The sequence below is a fragment of the Achroia grisella genome, unplaced genomic scaffold (genome assembly GCF_030625045.1).
Source record: "Achroia grisella isolate CSIRO2021 unplaced genomic scaffold, CSIRO_AGI_Agris_v1 utg327, whole genome shotgun sequence".
Lineage (NCBI taxonomy): Eukaryota > Metazoa > Arthropoda > Insecta > Lepidoptera > Pyralidae > Achroia > Achroia grisella.
In genome coordinates this window covers 944,682-966,496 of record NW_026712799.1, presented here as the reverse complement: position 1 = coordinate 966,496, position 21,815 = coordinate 944,682, and the positions used below count along the sequence as shown (strand labels likewise).

Sequence of the window (21,815 nt, the reverse complement as noted above, 5' to 3'; positions counted from 1 at the left end):
TTATTTCCATTATGAAACTAGTCTTTAAATAAGCATATTTTACAGTAACAGTACCGAGAAAAACGCACTGTAAATAAAAAATCAAATATAGCTTCATAAAATAATTTGCGATAAAATAAATTGTAGGTACCTTATTAAATTCCCTGCAGCGTCGGCTAGGCTGCTCGGTAAGGATTCTCTTTATAGCTCAGTTTAAAAAATGTTTCACATTATATGAACAGGAAATAATGCACCGTTGTCTTACACCGGAATTAAGGGGCATTCCATCTTTACAGCTATTGTTTTTTCCAGTTAATAATTTATTGCTTCTTAAACTTGGGAATGGAACGTAAAATGTAATTTCTTAAGAGGTTTTTGACGCCAAACGACCGAAAAGTTTATCGGGCTTGTGTAATCCGCCAATCAAAATGTTTTCCAGCGTGGAATAATTTGCTGTATCAAATACTTTCAATGAAACAAAGAACAAGTTGTATGAAAGGCCGAAGTTTTTGGAAAAATTGATGAGTGAAGTCACCGCGTATCTACGATCAAAGAACAGATTGGCTATCGTAAGTGGTCGAACACTCGAGAACATCGCTAGACCTTCGCCTATAGAACATTTTATTTACCTCAAGAATGTCGACTTTGAAGACGTGAAAACTAATTCCTAGTTAGCCGAATTCCGTACAGCTTACTTTACTTCCTTCCTTCCTTTTATCTCTGTTGTTGGATTTAATGAAATTCGTCTCTTTGTGGGCCGCATACTCTTAAGAAACAAGTTTTGTATGTCATTCTTTTAAAGTTTTTCTTTTAAACTAGTTAGACACACATAATAGTTTTACTTTATAGAAACTAATGTTGTGAACTTAAGACAAAGTTTAGTGAAAGTATGTTTCATTTGATAGAAACGAGGAATTCCAATTATATCAGTTGGTAATTAGAAAGGTTTACATTATTGAATGTTGGGTGGATGTATTGTTAAAACATTAGACACATTGTGTACCCTAATAGGAGCGTAACTTCGTTGGTTGCCTGTTTCACTTCAAGTTTTAGAAGTTCTGACAACGCATCTACGCCGGTATTGTTTAAAGTTTATTAAGTTTTGAACATAGCATGACGTAAGTCGACGTAGACTAGGTAATGAACCGAACACGAGGTGCCTGGGGTAACTGTTGTGAATGGTTTTTGTTATACCAGTATTAAGTCCTTTAGTTTAAAATAGTCTACGTTACCTAAGCAAGGAAAGGAAAAATATAATATCTGATTATAAACTATACTGTGTAAACATTATACTCAATAAGTTAGTAGCTAGTTAGTACTAATATATTTAAAATATAGCTGTAGTATGTTAGCTCTAGAATATTTTCTTATTTGCACATAGACACACACAGATTTTATTTTTATGCAGCTTAGTACAAATATAAGCTTATTTTCTTTTTTTATTATATCTATGAATTATTCTAGTCTTTGAGCTGTAGCAAACAGCAACAACAACTTTGACCAAATCCGTTCTGGGACGCGTAAACTTCTGCATTTTGGATTTTCGTCAACTTATGACTATACTTTATTCATCAGTCTGATCGAGATACTAAATGAACTTTGCTCTGTCTGACTTGTTGCAACCTTTGCATATAAACATTATTTAGGGAGCACACTAAGTAATTAGTTGAGATGTTGTTGAACTGGCGTCGTACAAAGTTTCATACAGTGCGATAACTTGCGATTAACCACAAACGCCATCACATACAGCAGAACTCAACTGAGAATTAAGATTCATATTATTCGCTAAAGCAAATTTAATTAATGATACATTAAATGTATCAATTTATATGCTACTTGTTAAATAGTGAGACATTATTATATAGGTGCATTAGAAAAATAATTCGTGTATGTCAAAGTTGTGTAATTTTATTTATATTGCAAAAACACAATCGTCAATATATATATATATATATATATATATATATATATATATATATATGTATATGTATATATATATATATATATCTTTTAACATATAAAACCGAACTTGTATAAACGATTCGCACATACGAAGCGAAGTGTTCATATGAATTTGAATAAATATATTTTTATTTCAATAACGCGAAGAATACCTTCGATTATTCAGTTATATTCTTTCTTAAAACAGAGATCTCGACGTATATCGGTTGTGTCAATGCCAATACAGGCTTGTGACTTGCGTGTGATCCAGTGAGCTTACCTCACGCTCGACGTAGCGCGAAACGGGCACCACTTGTCGCTTCGCCGTCTCGTCGCGTCGTCGCCTCTCCTGTGCTAAAATGTTTGTATTTCCTTTCGAAGTATTTTTATGCGACTGGGATAACATACAGGCTGACGCCCCACCTGATGAAAAATCTTAACCTTTACCTGCAGACATGGACAGCAGCGAGGACATCAACAAATACATTATACTAATCGTAGTACCTATAAATGGGATATGAATGCCATTGTTGAAAATTAAACTGTTATGATTGCATGCAATATAATTTCACCGATTTACTTTGCTTATTCGCTGCTATGATTCTGTTTGTTCCTTTGTTTTTTGTAATAAGTTTTCAAATGCTATATCATTTTCTTAAAAAAAAATCTAGATATATCTGATATGTGACTAAGAATATAAACACCAAAATCATGGTTATTACTTTTTAATTGTTTATTATGTATATATGTAAATAATACTTTATTATGTTATAAATGCAATAAATGATTCATAAACTTTTAATGGAAATTTAGAAATCCATACTTTGTAATAAATACAGTAGAACTAAGTACATATACTAGCAATATTGAGTCTGTTCAATAAAATTTACTTATAAAAAAACTTATTTTCCAAGTAACTTATTTATATACTGTATTTTAAATATTACAACTATTAATGTCCTCAAAATGAAATAAAAAACTGTAAAGAATTTAAGTCTTTTACATTTAATCAGAACACTTCCGACGAAATATGTCGCCTGAATATTTGTAGTGCATCGCCGGCTGCATTTTTCATGCAGGTATTGTCTTCTTTATTCCATTGTTCAGCTTTCGATATCATATTGGAATTTTTCCATCAAATCGAAGGGTCTGGAATATATATGGATATCATTTTGGTGGAAGTAAAACAACTTCAAAAATGTCTACATGAATTCTATTGCTATTTCTACTATCATGATTTACCTAAGGATGCAAGTAAAATTGATTTGCTAATTTAAAAATACAAGACAAAGTCAAATATATATTGGGAAACTCGGTTGCATCTACATATGTATGGATGCGGATGCGGATACATCTATACATATAAATAAAATTGGAGTCTCTGTAATATTGAAATAACCGATTTTTACTACATGCATATAAATATAAATACGGTACATACACCAAAATATTTTTTTTTACAATTTTTGTCTGTCTCTTTGTTCAGGCTAATCTCTGAAATGACTGGACCGATTTTGACGGGACTTTTTTTGGCAGGCAGCTAATGTAATAAGGAGTAACTTTTTAAAAAGTAGCCGACTTTTATTTTAGAAAAATAAAGTTAAATTCCATGTGGACGAAGTCGCGGATACAGCTAGTCTATATATATTTGCCCATTTATAATAATAATACGGATATATTCATATTATTATTACAAATGGGCATGTCTGTCTGTTATCAGTTCATGACTGAATGGTTCGTACTGAAATTTGACGTGAATTTTTATCTTTAATAGAAGTATCATGAAAACAAGTATACTCTATTCGGTATTTTAAAAAGAATCCTGCATCTGAGTAGACAGTAATAGGTAGATTGCTAATAAATGTGTAAAGCTGTGACCATATGGAAACAATATTAAAAGCTAGTTATCGTTGCTATTGTTTAGAATTCCATTATTGCGAACCCGTGTTACTGATAATGCTCCAAATAGAGAGGCGTTATTATTAGGGACCAATACGTTCTCTATTACGGTCCTTTGTTGTGATAAATTCCCATTAGGTGGAAATCATTTAAACAGCCCGTTTGTTAATCTTCCAGGTTTTAGTAGAGCGTCGCATATCATGTTTTGATTTAATTCAATTATGCGTATTGAGTGCGATATATTCAGTAAAGTCACGGGTCACAACTAGGTGTGATCCGTGACTTCATCTGTCTTTTTAGATAAAAGCCCATATTTAGAATCTAACTTCACGCCAAAGTTATAAGCCCTTTAGTCGTTTAGGCGAAAAATCTGAAATGAGACAGACAGGTACACTTTTGTATTCATAATATGTATGGATTGATATGTTGAATTTGTTATAATTTTTATATCCAGTTGTGATAATTAAGCATTTGTAACCTATAAATAATATATGATAGACATAATTTCATCATTAGTACATTTTATATTTTATTAAGGCTTCGTTTATGTTATACACATGTATAAATAACGCAGAATATATATGTTGCCTCATTTACTTAAATTACTGTATAAATTACAGTATTTGCTCTTTGATTTATGAAATGCTATTCAATTCAAATTTCCTTAATTACTCTTGTCCTTAAGATCTAAACGCAATACGAAAGCCCAATGCGGACGCAACTATTTGCATGACTAACCACCTAAAGCTGGTCCACACCGTGGTCAACAATGGGAACGTTTAGCAATTCTCTCATAATGAAGTTAAGCTGAGATTGTGGTCCGTTTGCCTCCACCCCTATGATTCCGTTGAAACAAGATTTCGAACTGTACCGCTTTGACACTGTAGCGGTGCAAAATATTTATGCACAATGCAATGAGCGTGATATTGCATTGTGCAATTGATATCAGATACATTCATTCATCTCAATAGACGTTACCGTTAAATAGTTATTTTTTTAATAGTAATCGTAAATTTATTTATACAGCTATTTTAATAAATAATATTATAAGAATCACGTCATGACGTATTCGTAGACGATTCTCATTGTAATTAATATTAATCCGATACGAAATTATGATGATAATTAAGAGGTGAGTGCCTTATGCCTGAGCCACTAATATTCTAGTAGTTTTCTTCTACATCGGTTTAATTAAACAATGTCTTATACAACGCAGTGTAATCCTTAGCCACCTGCACTTATCGAATTCCTGTAACGTTTTTAGGTCATAACATTATATTTTAGGATGTGATCCAATTTTAGATTACCACATATACTAAAAATTAACCTCCATAATATATTATACAAATTAAAATATTAACGAGCAGTATACTAACTCTAATAAATTAAGATTTCTGGCAGAGTTGTTATTTGTATATGATTTTAAAACAATGCTACCTACCTACTACTAATTCCTCTTTTATTTCCAGGTGAGTGAATCTTCACTACTTGAGTGCAGCAACGGGCGTTACACGGCGTCCGAAACGGTGAGTCTCATTTCAGGAAATCATTATCAACTATTCTTAATTATCTTTGATTATATTTAATTATAGGCACGGTATTTACTATTTATATTGCACTACAATTTCTGTTGGGTTAAAAAATGTGTAAATTATTAATACATTGGATACATAATTAAATTTAAAAAAAACTCGCCGTTGTTAGGTTTCATTTATTATATTACTTTTCTTTTCTATGTTTGTGTATAGGAATAAAAGAAAGTATATTTCTTACGTAAAATGTCGGAAAAAAAGCGTCTAAACCAGCGGTCTTCAACGTTTGACAAATCAAGGGCCGAAAACATTTTTTTCTGCATAGCGGGCCGCGGGTTTATTATTACTTAATTGTTGTCGTTATTGAGAGTGGGCCTAAGCTATTGGCGGGCCGCAGAAAACACATCGGCGGGCCGTAAGCAGTTCGCGGGCCGCGGGTTGAAGACCCTTGGTCTAAACCATTAAAACATTGTATCTATATGCAACGCAGGAATATCGGAATATTATCAAATACCTAACCAATTGTCTTATAGCTTGCGAATTATTTCACAGTGACATCACCATGAAATAAGGCAACCCACTAATTACATACGTATTGTTACGAAATTTTACAGAACGGCTAACTACTTTCATGAAACTCTCGAATCGGATTTCCCCCGGATGTTATATTTTGCTATTAGAGCTGCATTTTACAACTCTTTACCGTTAAAATCTGATGCTCATTTTTTAGTTTCTCTCTATTAATAAAATCCATCGGTTTTCCTATCCTTACTAATTGGTTTGGTTACCATCGGATAAAAGCTCACTTAACTATGTAGTGCACTGAAATACGTTGTTTGTAAAGCTTAATGGACGAAGATCTTCTGGATTAATGTTTTTTAATGGATGATTATGAAACACTACACCTTGTCTAATCTAGGACGTTATCACGTGGTGAAATGAGTCCATTAACCTAAGCTAAGAAATACTTAAACATCTTCAATATAAGTTAATACAATATATACATATGTATATATATATAAGGCATGAATCAAAATATTTGTTTATATAATACTTTTCTTTAGCCCCGGCGCTCTCTGAGAAATTGTAATAAGACCAAAAAGTTAAAGATACGTCGCAATAAAAAGTCCAAGAGCTAATCAACGGGACTTTTCATACCCGTAGAAGTATCAAAGTGAGAAACGTAGTCAGCTAAAAGTTATCCACTTTCGAACTTTCATACCAACATAAATAAACCGTTTTAAGGTTTTATATCGTAAAACATAAAATTTGAATCTTTATAGCTGACATAATAGAATAAGAGTGTTTCTTGCTACGGATACGTCTCTTAATCCCTCACACTACTCTATAATATCAAGATCATTGCAAATTAAGTAACTAGCCTTCAAAAACACCTCTTAAACTGGTATGAGATTATTATTAGTAATTTATAAGTTTAACATTGCACTTATTAACTGACGATATATTTTGCATTTGTAATAATAAAGATAAAATTTATTCATAATCGTAGGACCACATCCTCAAGGTGTAACCTCCTACTTGACTTTATCGGTGTTACTTTATATTTATATACTAAATTTACAATATCTGTCTTTTATATATTCAATATATAAATTTGCAAAAGAAATTCATCAATTTATTACAATTTTACACATTGATGAAGTCCAAATTTCCAAATGAAACTTGTAATATAGGTAACAGAATCCGATGCCTTGGTCCTCCTAGGTACTTGACTCCCCGCATCTGTTCACGGTTCGGCTCCAAAGACTAATTACAACTGAGTTTTTACCACCTCACTCGACATGTTCCCACTATATTCGTCGTCAAGAAATTTAAAATTGTCTTCATAGGACTTTCACCTATTCTCCTATTGATCTAAAGTCTAAAATCCTATGTTTTAATATCTGAAGAATAATGCGAAGTATTGCTAAATTGAATCTTAAATTTTATAAACTCAAGGTCTGTTTTTTACTAAATATTTAAAGACGGAAATTAGACTGAAGGTATCAAACGATTTTCAACTTTGCGGTTAGCTTCTAAGAATTATATTCTTTTGAAATACCGTTAACAATTTTCGAGTCGGTTGGGTCTCAAGATTTGTTCGTGCACCTCGAGTTGGTAATTACTAATAACTGTAATTATTTTCTTCTTAATTTTTAATTTCACCCCCATGAAAATTATTACCGAGAGTAGATCGCGTTACATTATGTCATTATTACAAATACATTTAATTTTTCAAGAGCATAAAAGTGACGGTAGAAGCTAGATTTTTTTTAAATTAACAACAGTATAATAACAATTTTGAACTCCGTCATCTGTGGAATATTAATATAATGGAATATTAACCACTGTTGTTGAATGATTCATAACCAATATGTGTTTAAAATTAATACCGCATAACCGATGTGATGAAATTTGTTTAGTGATAAATTTTATTTGCATGAATTTTATACCAAAATCACAACCGCACAGCATCAGGCGTATCAATAGGCTTAGTAGTAGAAAGTAGTAGAATTATACACAAAACAGATAAAAAATATGTAGCAGCCACTAAAAAATTAAAAAGCTATTTCGAAATAATAGAATACTCGTAATAACTGCTTTTACAGACTATTGTAGGCATTTGTAGAAAGAATTTCATTTCGAAATAACACAAAGCAGAGTATTAAACAATTCGATGTATTTTACTCGACTACAGTGCAAAGAAGGGTTATCATTTTGAGCGGCATGTGTGTATGGCATATATGTATGTACACATGTTTACTCATCACTTCTAATATTATTTATATGATAAATGAGGTACCGTTGGAGGCCTTATTCGTCCCCGGGATATAAATGTTATGTGACAACACCTTAAATTAAATAATGGCGTCCTTTAGATACATTAAATTCAATAATTATAAAAACCATAATGCAACATCCTGTATTATATGAAAGGACATTTTAGATTTACAATTTCGTATAACAATATTTTATTGTCAACTATTTTTACTTATTACCACAACTTATAAACTTATTTTAAAGTTCCCACCATTTATTTTATATGATAGATAGCAATCACTTAAAATTCCGCTTTACGTAACATCTCTCTACGTCCGCATCTTTTCGATTGTACTTCTGTTTGATTTTTCTTAAGTCTATAAGAATAGAAATATAATAAAGTATCTAGTATATAATAATATTACAACAAATCTCGTTCAGTTTTAATTGTGTTTACGGTTTTGTTAAATTTATTTCTAACCGAGTGCATGCGCATGTTTCGTTAGGCATGCTTATATTTAGGTAACCGTGTTATTCAGTGGCGTGCATTATTCCCAGTGCACGTACATATATGTATCATGTACGCTGGAGTGCAAGCAGATAACCGTCTCAATTGCAGAGCAGCACTCGTAGGATCGCCTCACCTCTCGCACGCCGAGCCTCGACGAGTTTTTGAATTTTTAAATTACTCATTGTACGATGGTATGTTGTCAGTCGCATACTCTCTTAAAGTTACAAGTTGTGCAATGGAATCTCTACCCAAACACTGTATGCTATGTGTCAAAATAGAACAGCTCACGTATCACTTATAGCCCTTCGAGCCGAGGTTGGAAATGTGCACGTAAGCCTAGAACGATGCCCCTCGGGAGTGATGCTAACGAATGTCATCCTAAATTTTTGATGGATAAAGTTCAAATATCTGTGACTCTCGATTGCATACTTGACAACTCGTTTTGAGACCATACGGGATCATTCCGACGCGCTCCCACGTAATCCGTAACTTGACTCGCCATGCCAGTATTTCACTGAGTACTCATTGCTACATATGTATGTTGGAGTAACATTGAATATAATATTAATAGTCTATTTTTAACCTTCATTTCATTGCTTTAAAAAGCATTCATTATATTAAAAATTTATTCAGGTCTAATAAATTAGTAGGATAAATATCTATCTAAAGAATTTCCCAATTTAAAAGTTTTGTATAATTTTATCTAGTAAAACAAACATATATAGTTGTTTACATGTATTATTATTATGGCATTTTAATAAATTCTTCGAAAGTATAATATTCATTAATTGATTTGAACGGGTTAAAGTTCTAACACTTTTTTTATAAATAGATATACAGGTTGCGTGGGATGCATTCGATTCAATAATAGGATTAACGTGTATTAGCTTATCTGAAATGGGTAATGTGACGTCAATCCCTAAAAGCTAACTCGTGAGTTTCAATTTACTTGCATCTAAAACGAGATTTAACGTATCCATGTCTACCATTGTCTCTCATACAAATAATCGTTGAAGTCATCGACAGAACCCGTTCCACTCTGGCGGCGTACCGCGTCGTAGAATGTTATTACCTCGATACTCGGGAAGCGCAAGCGCAACCGCGCGTGCGAATAGGACGGAAATGGAAGAAAGTAGGAAGAGTGAGTGAGAAGAGTGTCGTGGGAGGAGGCAAGGGGTCAGCGAAAGTGCATTGCCACGGCTGCAGTGCACCGCACCCGATGGGAAAAGTTGTTCTTGATGTACGTAGAATATGCGGGCAGCATGGGAAATTTTGTGGGAAATGTCTTGATTGTACTAGGTTGTTTCCCAATAGTGTCAAGAAGATATAATACCTTTACCTACTGAGTAATAATACATGTTATCAATATGAAACAGTATAAAAGTACTTATAAGTGAATCAGTTCATTGTCATAGTGTTGGAATACCTCTGCTTACAACGGAGACTTTTGATTAATGTAAAAGAATTTTTAAACAGAGATTCTGAAAAGACCTTTTAAATTAAACCCCTTAATTTATAAAATGTAATAATTTTAATAACGCCAAGAATCCAGTTAATTCACAACGATGGCGGCTGATACGAGACCGTATAGAAAGCGCACCCTCGCTCCAGTTTCAATTTAAAGGAAAGGTAAAAATGAAGCGTGTCAAGTGGGGTTTCGTACTCTTAACCAGGACAGAGAGGGCCTGTTGGCTGTCGAAAACAAAGAGGGCATTTTTCAAGAAAATTCCCTCTTTTTAAGAACTTTCGAATCACCTGAGATTTACTCTTGTTGAGAAGCTTCCATATTACTTTTATCCGACTTTTGAAAAACGAAAGAGGTACCAATCCTTCTGGTTAGTGTGCTGGTAAAAATTCATATCAAATATTTTATATCGTACAATTTATGTAATTATTCTGTTATTACTATATTTAAGAATTCAAATTACAAACTAGAACTGCAATTGTGCTTTTGAAATGAAACAAAACACCTAACCACACTTGGGTAAAGATGTGTTGTATTTATTTCCATAAAAATCCACAGACTTGTTTTGTTCAATTATTTTTTCTAAAAATAATCACTAAATAATTTGTAACTTTTCACATAAAGGTGATTTAATGAAGGTTCATTGTGATAACTGCAAACATTATTACTACATTGGTTTGTTTAATTAAAATTGTAAGAGTAGTATCCACCTACATACTATTTAGGTTTTAGTCGGCTAAAAGAGGTCACATCATATATAAGATCCAGATCTAGTAACAAGACGTTAATGGATAGTCGTTGATCTATGGATTTAGATTTTAGGAATATTAATTAAGTTGAGTTCGTCACAATGAAGCCGAATTGAGTATTCAAACCTTGAAACGTTTGCACTCTTCAATATTGTTAAGTGGTTTGGATGTCGTTTTCCCTGAGGCAAAGAAAATTCTATTTGGGGATATAATTTTACTGGCTATGCATATTATGGGTAGTAATAAAGGCTATGTTTGAAGGGGAATTTTTGGTATCCACTGTTTTATGCTTTAGTGATTATAATATAGTCAATTTAGTATAATGCGTGTTTTAATAATCTACATCATCTACTATCGATTTAAAAAGTACTGCCATAACCTATATAAAATATATACAATTTGTAGAATAACGTCGTTATTATTATGGCTAGAACTATTATACCTTAGATGTTTTGACGTAACTTGATACACAAAGTTCATATAAATAAGTTTTATAGTAGGTGCATACATTACTCCTTTATCTCCAAGTACAGAAAATTTTCTCAGATAACATATCTCGAGTCTGAATAAAATATCCTTTACAAATGTACGAATGAATATTCATTTTTATGTTTAAAAAAGTCGAAGATCCTCACAAGAACATAACGCGTTCAGGTGTATTACTCTGTAACTGTAAGGTTCTAGTTTAATATGCAACGAATTTAATAGTTAATGTTCGCGACGCCGGCCGGGCGTGTGTTCGCAAATTACTCCACACTTATTCCCTCGAGAAAGTACGTTGTTGGATTTATGTGTATACTTCGACTTGCTGACGCAGCCTGTGGCTGTGTGGACCAAAATCTGGATTTTTCTCTCGAAGAGCAATGTAATGGGGTATCTAGGTATATAATTGTTATGAACGCAATTTAATTAAATTGACGGCTTCGGTGGTCCAGCAGTTTAGCTGCCCTATTCCTTACAATATACTGCCTTCCGATGGTCGCGGGTTCGATCCCTCGCACGGTAAACATTTGTATTCATGGGTATGATTGTTTGCATTGGTCTGGGTGTTTCCTATGTATAATATATTTGCGTAAAAATATGTATCTACGTGTATGTATCTGTATCAGTTAACTAGTATCCATAACACAAGCTTTAGCTAGCTTAACTTAGTTCTAGATGGCGCTGTGTGACTTGTCCTCATATGATTTTAATACCTATTTATTTCTTTAATATCATTTACCATATATTAGACTACATTTATAGAAAATGACATTCTTAAAATGAGTATACAATGTTCCATAGTCTTTAAAAACCCTATCGCTTCTATACCAGAAACGATAGGGTGTTTTTAAAGACTATGTTTACAGTATCCCATCCAAGAGGGTGTCGTTGGGATTTTGAATGCAATCAGAAATGTTCTAGGAGTTTTTCGATTAAGTACACCACCTTGACGAAATACAAACCTCCAACTGTTGTAAAATTGGAAAAGTTTACCCCTCCCTTGTTTTTTTCCAGTATGCATGTTAAAAACATGTATCAAATAAACATTCTAAGTAAACTATATCAACACAAAATTATTTTCGTTATATTGTAACATATTTACAGCTTCAGTAAGTTAAATAATATATTGATAATTTTGAGAGAGTATTTTTTTAATTTTATTGTACAAAAGACGAGGTTAATGCCATATGGCATTCTCTAGCAGCTAAAGTTTAGGTAAAAATAGAAAGCGAGTTTCCTTTTCTTAATACTAAAGTAAATATCTATCTATCTCTCTATCTAATAATAATAATAATAATCTCAGGACAATTCACACAGCGCCATCTAGACCCAAGTTCAGCTAGCTAAAGCTTGTTTTATGGGTACTAGATAACTGATGCAAATACATAGATAATTTTTTTTTCGTAAATACATATAATAAATTTATATTATATTTATGATGTCTGTAAACACAAATATTGTAATTCCGACCGGTATGTTAATTGTAGCGTAACATCTTATTATTCATTTTTATTGAGGGGAGAGATTTCTGCTATGAGCCTTTAACCTGTTGGTTATATTTTATGTTATTTAATTTTAATTTTAATTCAATTGTATTTCCATACAGCCTCGGTGATCTAGCAGTTTACAACACTTCTTTACTTACTTTGGCTGCGGGTTCGATTCCTCTCACGATACAAACATTTGTATTCGTGAGTATGGTTGTTTGTATCGGTCTGGGTTTTTTCTGTGTATATTTTGTATATGTATATCATATTATATATATATATATTGGTTGCCTAGTACCCATAACAGAATTTGTGACTAGATGGCGTTGAATAAATTGTCGAAAGTCCATTATATTATATAATTCTTATAAAGTTGATTCTGATGGAATTTGTAGTGGAAAGTCGAGGCTACCATTCGAAGACTTGATTATGTTGGAAAAAAATAAGAAAAGAAAACATGACCTGTCAATCAAAGTATGTATAATTAAATTATGATGACATGTCTTAATGTTGCTCGTAGATGGAGAATAGTAGGTACCCCATACAATCCCCTCTATTTATGGTCACGTCACTCCGACAATGTTTGTCACCAGCGTTCCGACACAAATGTGACGGGCGTCATAAATAACATTCCTCACAATATATTGATTACAAACGTATGACACTTAATCATTCAGGGCGGTAATATACATAGAGTTTTTTATTTATCAATTTTTAAGCGTTGTTCAAAAAAAATAGTTAAAACCTTGGGTATGTATGTCATGTGTGAAACAGAACGTATACTTATAATACACCAATCATGTGAATAGTTATCTGAATTGATGCAGAATTGGTATTCTTCTAATTAGTTTATATATGTAATTTGTTTTATTTCTTTAATCTAAGAGTACTCCCATGTCATTAATCCAATTATTTTTTTATTACAGGATAAAGGTCAATATATTCGAAGATTTAAAATTATCGTTTGATTCGCGGTTTTCCTTTCATAATTAAAACGTGTAATGTAGGTATATCAACGCGGCTTAACAATTATTAGTGTTCATAATCCTTGAAACACTTTCATAACCATTACACAATGCGGAACCCTAAAACGTTCTTAATGGTACTCTTATAACAATTTTAAACACAATTTCTCCATTAAAATATAAAATCATGAAACACGAAGTATCTACTTTTTTTGATAATAAAATTGAAAGGAGATACTAGTATAAATGGGTCTAAGTATTTTTAAGTCGCGTAAAAATTTAATCATGCCAGTTAATTGAATACGGGGTGGCCCCTGGTACTGTTTGTCGTATATTTTTTTATCGGTATTAGAACCATCACACACCTCCCTAATTTTGTGTTTCACTAATAAGAACCAGTGTAGCCAGTTTAAGGCACTTAACCTTATAAGAAATTAGGGTAAACATTTATTAGAGTTATTTATAAATAATACTAAATTACTTTTTAAAATTTACCTTACTTAAGATAGTAGAGTATTTATCGCCTTTAAAGCTGTAAGTTTGAATTGCGTAAATATCTGATACTTATGAAATTAAAAAAAATAAGTAATCCTAGAATAAATATTGTATTTATTTTAAACTATGGCTTCATTGGACTTTAGTAATTTTGACAATATCCAATTGTCATAAACACTGCTTATATTATAAATTTATAACCTGTGGGTGCGATACTAAAAATATTGCTTAATCTGAGTTTGTTGAAAATATCAAATAAAGAAAACACTAACATTGAAGATATCACAAATAAATATATAATACTGTATTAATTAATACGCAAAGTATAAATAGTAGTCTTCTATTTGTAGTTTTAAGTCCCCAGAGACGTTAGGTAAGCATTATTATCGTTAGGTAAATATTACAAATTGTCTGCGTGGATACCTCAGTCTTGCATATTTTAGCCGCTTAGCTGCTTGCTTTGTACATAGCTTTTTTAACATTCCAATTTCATATAAAAAAGAAATAACGTCATTTAAAATACACCTATTGTATATACCTATTGTACATGAAAACTTACATTTTGAATTTAATTTAATGTACGATGGGGGTAAATGTGAACTAAAGTCTGACAACACTGTGCACAGAACAATATCCGGGAAATGTGTAACCTCGCTTATATTTTTGTCAACCCCTCGAATTCGTGGTACCTATTTCATCATTCCGCCTCTTTTCTCTTTTTTGTAATATACTTTTTTTTCGTTTAAAAGCAATGAATATTATCTAAAAGGTTTTTAATAGTATTAAGTTGTATAAAATGGAAGTTCAATTTGTGAAAATATTTAAAAGTATCTGTGTACACTAAGCTTTGTTGAAAACAGTACCTACTATTATAGACTAAAAAGAAAATAAATGTAATTTTTTTTTGTTGTAAAGTTTCAGTGACATGCATTTCCCAAGACAACTATCAAATTTTACATCTGCCTTTTCATATTTTATATTGATTACATTATGGTTCAATAAATATTACAGTCAATTAATTCAATTGAAGATGACGCCACGGGATATTTTTCTACTCGTAACTCACATAGACTCAAGCAGATGCCGATTATGGTAAAGGAACCATCTTTTCGGTAATTAACTTAAATTGTACAGATCAGTTCGCAGTTGGCTGCCAATTATGAATAATTAATTTACCTACAACAGATTACATATTCTTTTCTGAATACTTCTTAAAACTTTTTAATTAAAATTCTTTTATGGAACCCGAAAGAAATCTTTTTTCGGCCCACTAATGATTTCAATTTCTAATTTTCATAGTCTTCCCTTTGGTGTGTTCGTTTTTTCTTCATAAAATTAATTAACTGACACCTCTAGAAGCATGTTTCGCCATATTTTACCAGAAACTTCGCAGTTTTTTTTAGTCAAAATTAATAATAAATTCTCGTATGTTCAATATTTTTATTACAATGTTAGTTTTTAAAAAGATGATTTTTTTAGCAAAAGACTTGTCTTTTTGATGTTTGACTTTGATTTCGAATTACTTATAATTTTATTTCATACACCTTTCCCAAACCAATTAAGATTCTTGTACTTAACTTTTCTTCATGGATATACGCCTGTTTGTGATATATTGATAGCTATTTATAGTTTATTATCTATTCAGATTTTTGGTTTACACAGTGAATAAAAAAAATACCACTTTTGCCTGAAAATTGTTAAGACAACGGTCCATAGAGACTCCTAAAAGCAGTTCTTTTAAACACCCCACCTCCGCGACACCCGGCGCTTTTCATAACTACGACAGTTGTCGTGGCTGTCTTTTAAAAAAAACCTATTCATTTTGACCTCAAGACGGCACGGGACTTAATAACGGGACGTTGCCGAAACGGCGAGTGAGGTTCGCATCATCATTACGATTTAATTTCAGGGGGAAGCGGCCGTGACAAAGTCTACGGTGCCATTATTCTGTTCCACCTCGGAGGATGTTTAATAAACAAATGACGTGGGGCCCTGTAATGACGTCCCCTTCTCGTCCTTTGGAGCCTACTTTAATGTACTAGCAACTGAGTGAACGAACTGTGCAGATGTGGTATGGAAACTGCTAATCTCTATATATAGTATAAATGCACACAATGTAAATGTTTATTTACCATTAAAATTATTATAAAGGTGTATTTATTCTAAAATAAGAAATAATAAATACAAGACGTAAAAGTAGAATTGGGAGAGAGGGCCCTGTATATTTAAATTTAAAGAACAACAACATGGTTAATATTCGTAATATAATAAACTGAAAAATTACACATCTCAATTTACCTGGCTGCTTAAGCTAGGATATGAATACGCATGTTTTGTCCATCGCGGGTAGATTTTTACAAAATCACAATTAGGTAATCGTATATTCAAATACTATGAGTATTTGAATTCACACATGCATTATAAAAATCTTTAAATTTGTTTTCAAAACTACATGATTAAAGTTATTAACCAACTCTTAGAAGGAGAGAAGAACTTTTTTTTTATTTGGTTGAAACCACCTTGAAGACACATGACATGATGGGTCTCTTGGCGAAAAATGTTAAAAGTTTGTAAATTTAAAGACCGTAGAAAAATGCTTCGCTCTTTACACCAGAGTTTAAAATCAGAAGCGAGTATTTTACGCGGACTTTTTCTATTTCCTGTCGGCCTCCAGTTTAAATCCGTATAATTTCTCTCGAAAGATTTTGTTCTTTGAAAGCTGTAAAATCGCGAATGGAGATAACAAGAATTTTGCCCACTCCACGAGTCTCACTAATTTATTCGTTCAAGTTCCCGCTGTTATAGTCGTATCTACTACCATTCGTGGGCTTACACTTTATCTCACTTAATACCTTTAACATATGGGATAGAGCTTCATAATTTGCTTAATAATAAATAATCTACTTACTGTTGATAATAATTTAATAAAATATTTTACTACGTAATTTTATGAACCTTAAAAATTTGCTTATTTTTATCTCATAATTGAAATCAATAAGAATTCCCAATTTGACCATGTCAAAAAGCCCAGTAAGCTTATCTGGACTATGAGCTGATGAGAATGATCAAACCAATACTGTTCTTGAGAACAAAGTATATAATGTAAATGTAAGAATTTGTATTATAGACTACTTTCGCCAAAATGCACTTTTTTTGTTTTACCAAAAATGAATACAGCTTCACCCTTTAAAACTTATTAACGCGGATATCTTACAGTGACCTTGTAAAGTCTCTGAATTCCGCTACGCAAATTTTGTATATGGCAGATCTGATGTAATTTTATTAGTTTACCTTCTGTGTTTATTGAAAACAAATTATACCATAAGCAAAACATCATTATTTTCATCAAATATTCAACCCTTTTCCCCTTTGAGTCGCTTCAAAGTTTTTCATTAAGGTGATATTAATATTTTCGTACCCTATGCACGACGTCAACGTGGGTAGAGATGTCTGAGACGAACCGGAATCGTAATCTCACCTGCTGTCACAAATGTAATAACATTGTATTGTTTACATTACTTACAAATGGGTTCGATACTTCCACAAACATTAGCACCTGTCACGGCGTCGGTGTCTTAATGACAGTATTTATAAGGAAAACTTGGTCGAACACGAAAATACAATTTGGTAAAAGGCACAAAGTTGTCACAGTAACGCGAGTGAAACATTAGACGGGCGTGGCAGGCATGGTAGCACCGCCCCTACGCGCTTTGCTTGCAGTACAAACCAAATTACATGTAAATAACAAGCATGTTTCTTTATAATTGATACAATTGGTATTGTTCACTTGCCGTAAAGAAGTAACCGTCACCAATAATTTTCTTGAAATTAAATGCAGAACGTAATAAATGTTTTTATTTTTCTGTTACTTATTACAAGAATACCCGAGAGCAAAACCATAACAAGTTTAATACAGATGGTGAGACTTGAGTAAATTTGTTTAGAATACATACTTGACATATGTAAAAATAAATTATTGTAAATATCACGTAGCTAGAGCGATATATTTAACTAATTCGTAAGAAAAATTGGTTGAAGCCCTATACAAACACCGCTGGGCTTTTATGGGGATAATGCTAGTTAATATTTTACATGTGCAGTAATAAAATACAGGATATGATATAAACTTAACCTTAGTACTCTGTAATAGCAAAATGTGTACAGAAAGAGATTAGTGCGTACAGAATCCTATGGATAAAAGAGACGATTAAACCAACAAAGGCTTAACGTATGACAAACACTACCCATGAGGCCCATGGCCAGCAAATCGCGGCTATCCCCGCAAATTTACCCACAACAAACCACCTAACCACCTCGTGAGCTGGAACGAAGATTAATCGTCGGTATACGGGATTACGGTGGTTGCGGTGGACTTTACCTATTTAATGTAAAGTCTGCTGTAACTCTGACCTTTAAATTTATCCACATAAAGTCCAGAACAGCTTGTCTCGGTTTTCCTTCGTCCGTTTGTTGTATTGGCTAGGCTGGCGTTCGGCCCTAAAATTTCCTATTCAACATTGTTATTTCATTATCGTCCGCTGTAATACAACTTTAAAACATCACTTTACTAAATAACGTCATTAAAAGTTGTTAATTTTATACAAATTGATTGTTGTTGATTAATTTTCGGCCATATCAACTGAATATAGATGCACACTTTATGTCAAGATGACTATTTATGTCAGAACTATTAAAAGTATCTTCTCTGTGATATTCTAAAATGTTCATCATATCTTCATACGTATAAATATAATAAAAGTGCCAAAGATTTACTACATTTTATATTGAATACGTTCTATAAAATAAACAAGAAAAATTAAAGTAACTCTCAACTCAATACGTCATCGACAGTAGGCAATATAAAATAAAATAACAAAGCATCGAAAAGAGGTCCGGATCTCATTTAGACAAATCGCTCGTAGCGGTCAAGTCAGATACCAATAACAAGGGCCACACGTGCTATTGTACTCCTTGCCGTCATTAGGTAGCTTCCGTGTACTCCCGGCGCTACACAACTTCAACCCACATGACTCTTATTCCATTGGAAAACAGTTTAGATTTCGATACCATGTACTTTTAAAAATTGATGTACGACCACCAAAGACCCAATAACCGATGTCATCCGACCGTCAATCGAATTTAATACGTCTACTCATTTTTTTTTACTTATTATACTTTGTATGAGATTAGATACCTATCTACTACTATAGACACTTATAAAAGTATTAATGACATAACAAACGTATGTAAATTTCAATCGGTGTCGGAAATGTGGTGATTTCAATACACTTACTTTTTTAAGGTATATAGTAAAAACGTAATAGGTACCAAATAATGGAAAAAATGTGAATCATCGTCATTATCATTATTTATTTACATAGTATAAAACAAAGTCGCTGTCGCTGTCTGTCCCTATGTAAGCTTAAATCTTTAAAACTACACAACGGATTTTCAAGCGGTTTTTTTTAATAGATAGAGTGGTTCAACAGGAAAGTTTATGTATATAATAATACATGCACACCCGTGCGAAGTCGGGGCGAGTAGCTAGTAATTAATATAAAGATTTAGAACAAATTTAAATAAGATCTATATGATATATATGCTAATGCAAACTGAAATCTACATATATACTACCTTGTCTTTTATATAAAGACTAGATAAGTAAGTCAGACTCATAGCCCAGTCGCACTATTTAATTTATCATAATAAAACACGCGACGGCGATATTCTAGAGCAAAGCAAACTCAGCAACGAGTTGTAACGTTTCAAGTCAATTAATCTACGGGTTGCGAATTCATGGAAGCTTTTTCACTAAAGCAAAATATTCATAAAACATTTTTGGGATGTTTTTTACAAATAAAAATGTGGAACCAGCTAACTGCATTTTAATTTTAGCGGTTTAATGTTTGTGGCGTTTTTGTCTCATAGATATATGGAAAATGAAGTCGGGTTTACTGACCGAAGTTGATATCATTTGAAAATAGTCTAAAACACAATTTCCCTTGGCAAAGTAATGTGGAGTCGAGACGAAGTCACTGCTTAATTCAGTAGCTTCCATAATAAAACACGCGACAGTCTATCTGGAGAGCAACGCAAACTCGGACTTGTTGCGTTTAAGTTAATTAATCCCGGGACTAGATCAGATAAAGTCGGAAGGACTCTCTTCGCAGTCTTTGCTGTGCCCACCGCACCTTATTTGCAAGCAACACGTGGATAATAAAATACTGAAGTAGATAACGCGGTCAGTCTCCTCATTTTAACACGATTCGTCGACGGCCTAGTTTACCTACCGCCTGAACTTTGGGATGACAATAAAGATTTCGAATCATGGGTATCACTTAAAATGGAAACTTGTCTAATAAACTCCAGATATATTTTCCAGGTATATTCAGTTACGTGCATTATTACTACAATACATTGAAATAAATACATATATTATTCAATTTCAAACAATCTTTAGAAGTAATAAATCAATCCTTCACTATTTAATGTTAAATTTCTTTAATATTATTGAACCGTAATTCGTTTCTACGCCAAAGTAATATTTGTTCAGAGCAAACAAAGTGAGCGAGTTTTTGAGGAAAAGCAATCTGAGAATAAATATTATTTCGGTTTTGAGCCAATCTTTATAGTTTGATAGGAAAATTTTATTAAAACTATCAGCACATGTTGCATTAAGTCTTTTTCGAAGTTGTTTGTCCACGCCGCGTTTAATTTATATTTTAAGAACATCTCCGGTCTGGTTGTTTCCCGATGAAGTTGCTTCTATTGATAACTCTATTAAAAAATATCTTAGAAATCTTGAATATTAAGTTGGATGGAGATCAGTGGCTACTACATGGAATAATCCGTCGAACATTGGCCTCGCAATGGTGCAAAACCATTTTATCCTCTAATGGTGACTAAATGAGGCTAAATCATCAAAATGAACAGCCTCAGGTTTGGGATGACATCCTGGCTAAGATCTTGGATTGCTTGGAGCGCAGTAGTTCTGACGTCGACTTGGCCAGATCAGACTGCTTCTGTAAAGGAATCTGGCTTATGGCTTCATGCCTTACACCTCACTTGGGCACTTTATTAGATAATAACTCCTTGCGTATAGCGATAGGGCTTAGACTGGGATGTAATATCTGCGAGCAGCATCAATGCATATATATCAGACATCATGGATGTTTGTGTGCAGGAAGATTTCCAAGGCATCACGTCTTAATGATATTATTCATTGAGCAAAACATCCCTGCTGTTTTGGAGCCGGCAGGGTTATGTCGTACAGATGGAAAGCGACCTGATGGTATTTTTTTCGCTCCTTGTGGGATGCGACGTGCGTAAGTACGTTTGCTGCTTCTCATCTGCGGGACTCCATTAGTCGGGCGGGTTCATAATGACTGAAACACGTCAAGTACGGGGTCTTGGAGACGACGTACTTATTCGTAACAAATACTGGGGTGTGGGGGGCGGAGGCAAAAGTATTCTTGGGGCGGCGCATGACATGATCGACGTTCCGGATTGTATCTGGCGCAATTTTCAATTCAACATTTTATTTTAAGCC

The 21,815-nt window shown here is 32.9% G+C and overlaps 1 protein-coding gene across 9 annotated transcripts in view; it reads left to right on the top strand.

Annotated features, from left to right (window-relative positions):
• Nucleotides 1–21,815, top strand: part of LOC131843702 (polypyrimidine tract-binding protein 1) — a 455,306-nt gene that overhangs the window by 305,360 nt on the left and 128,131 nt on the right. For 7 of the 9 annotated variants that reach the window (XM_059192400.1, XM_059192397.1, XM_059192405.1 and 4 more), the window contains one exon: nucleotides 5,289–5,345. The exons of the other annotated variants lie outside the window; for them this stretch is intronic. In XM_059192400.1, coding sequence (XP_059048383.1) covers nucleotides 5,289–5,345 — 57 coding nt within the window. The remainder of the gene's footprint in view (nucleotides 1–5,288; nucleotides 5,346–21,815) is intronic. 9 annotated transcript variants of the gene reach the window in all.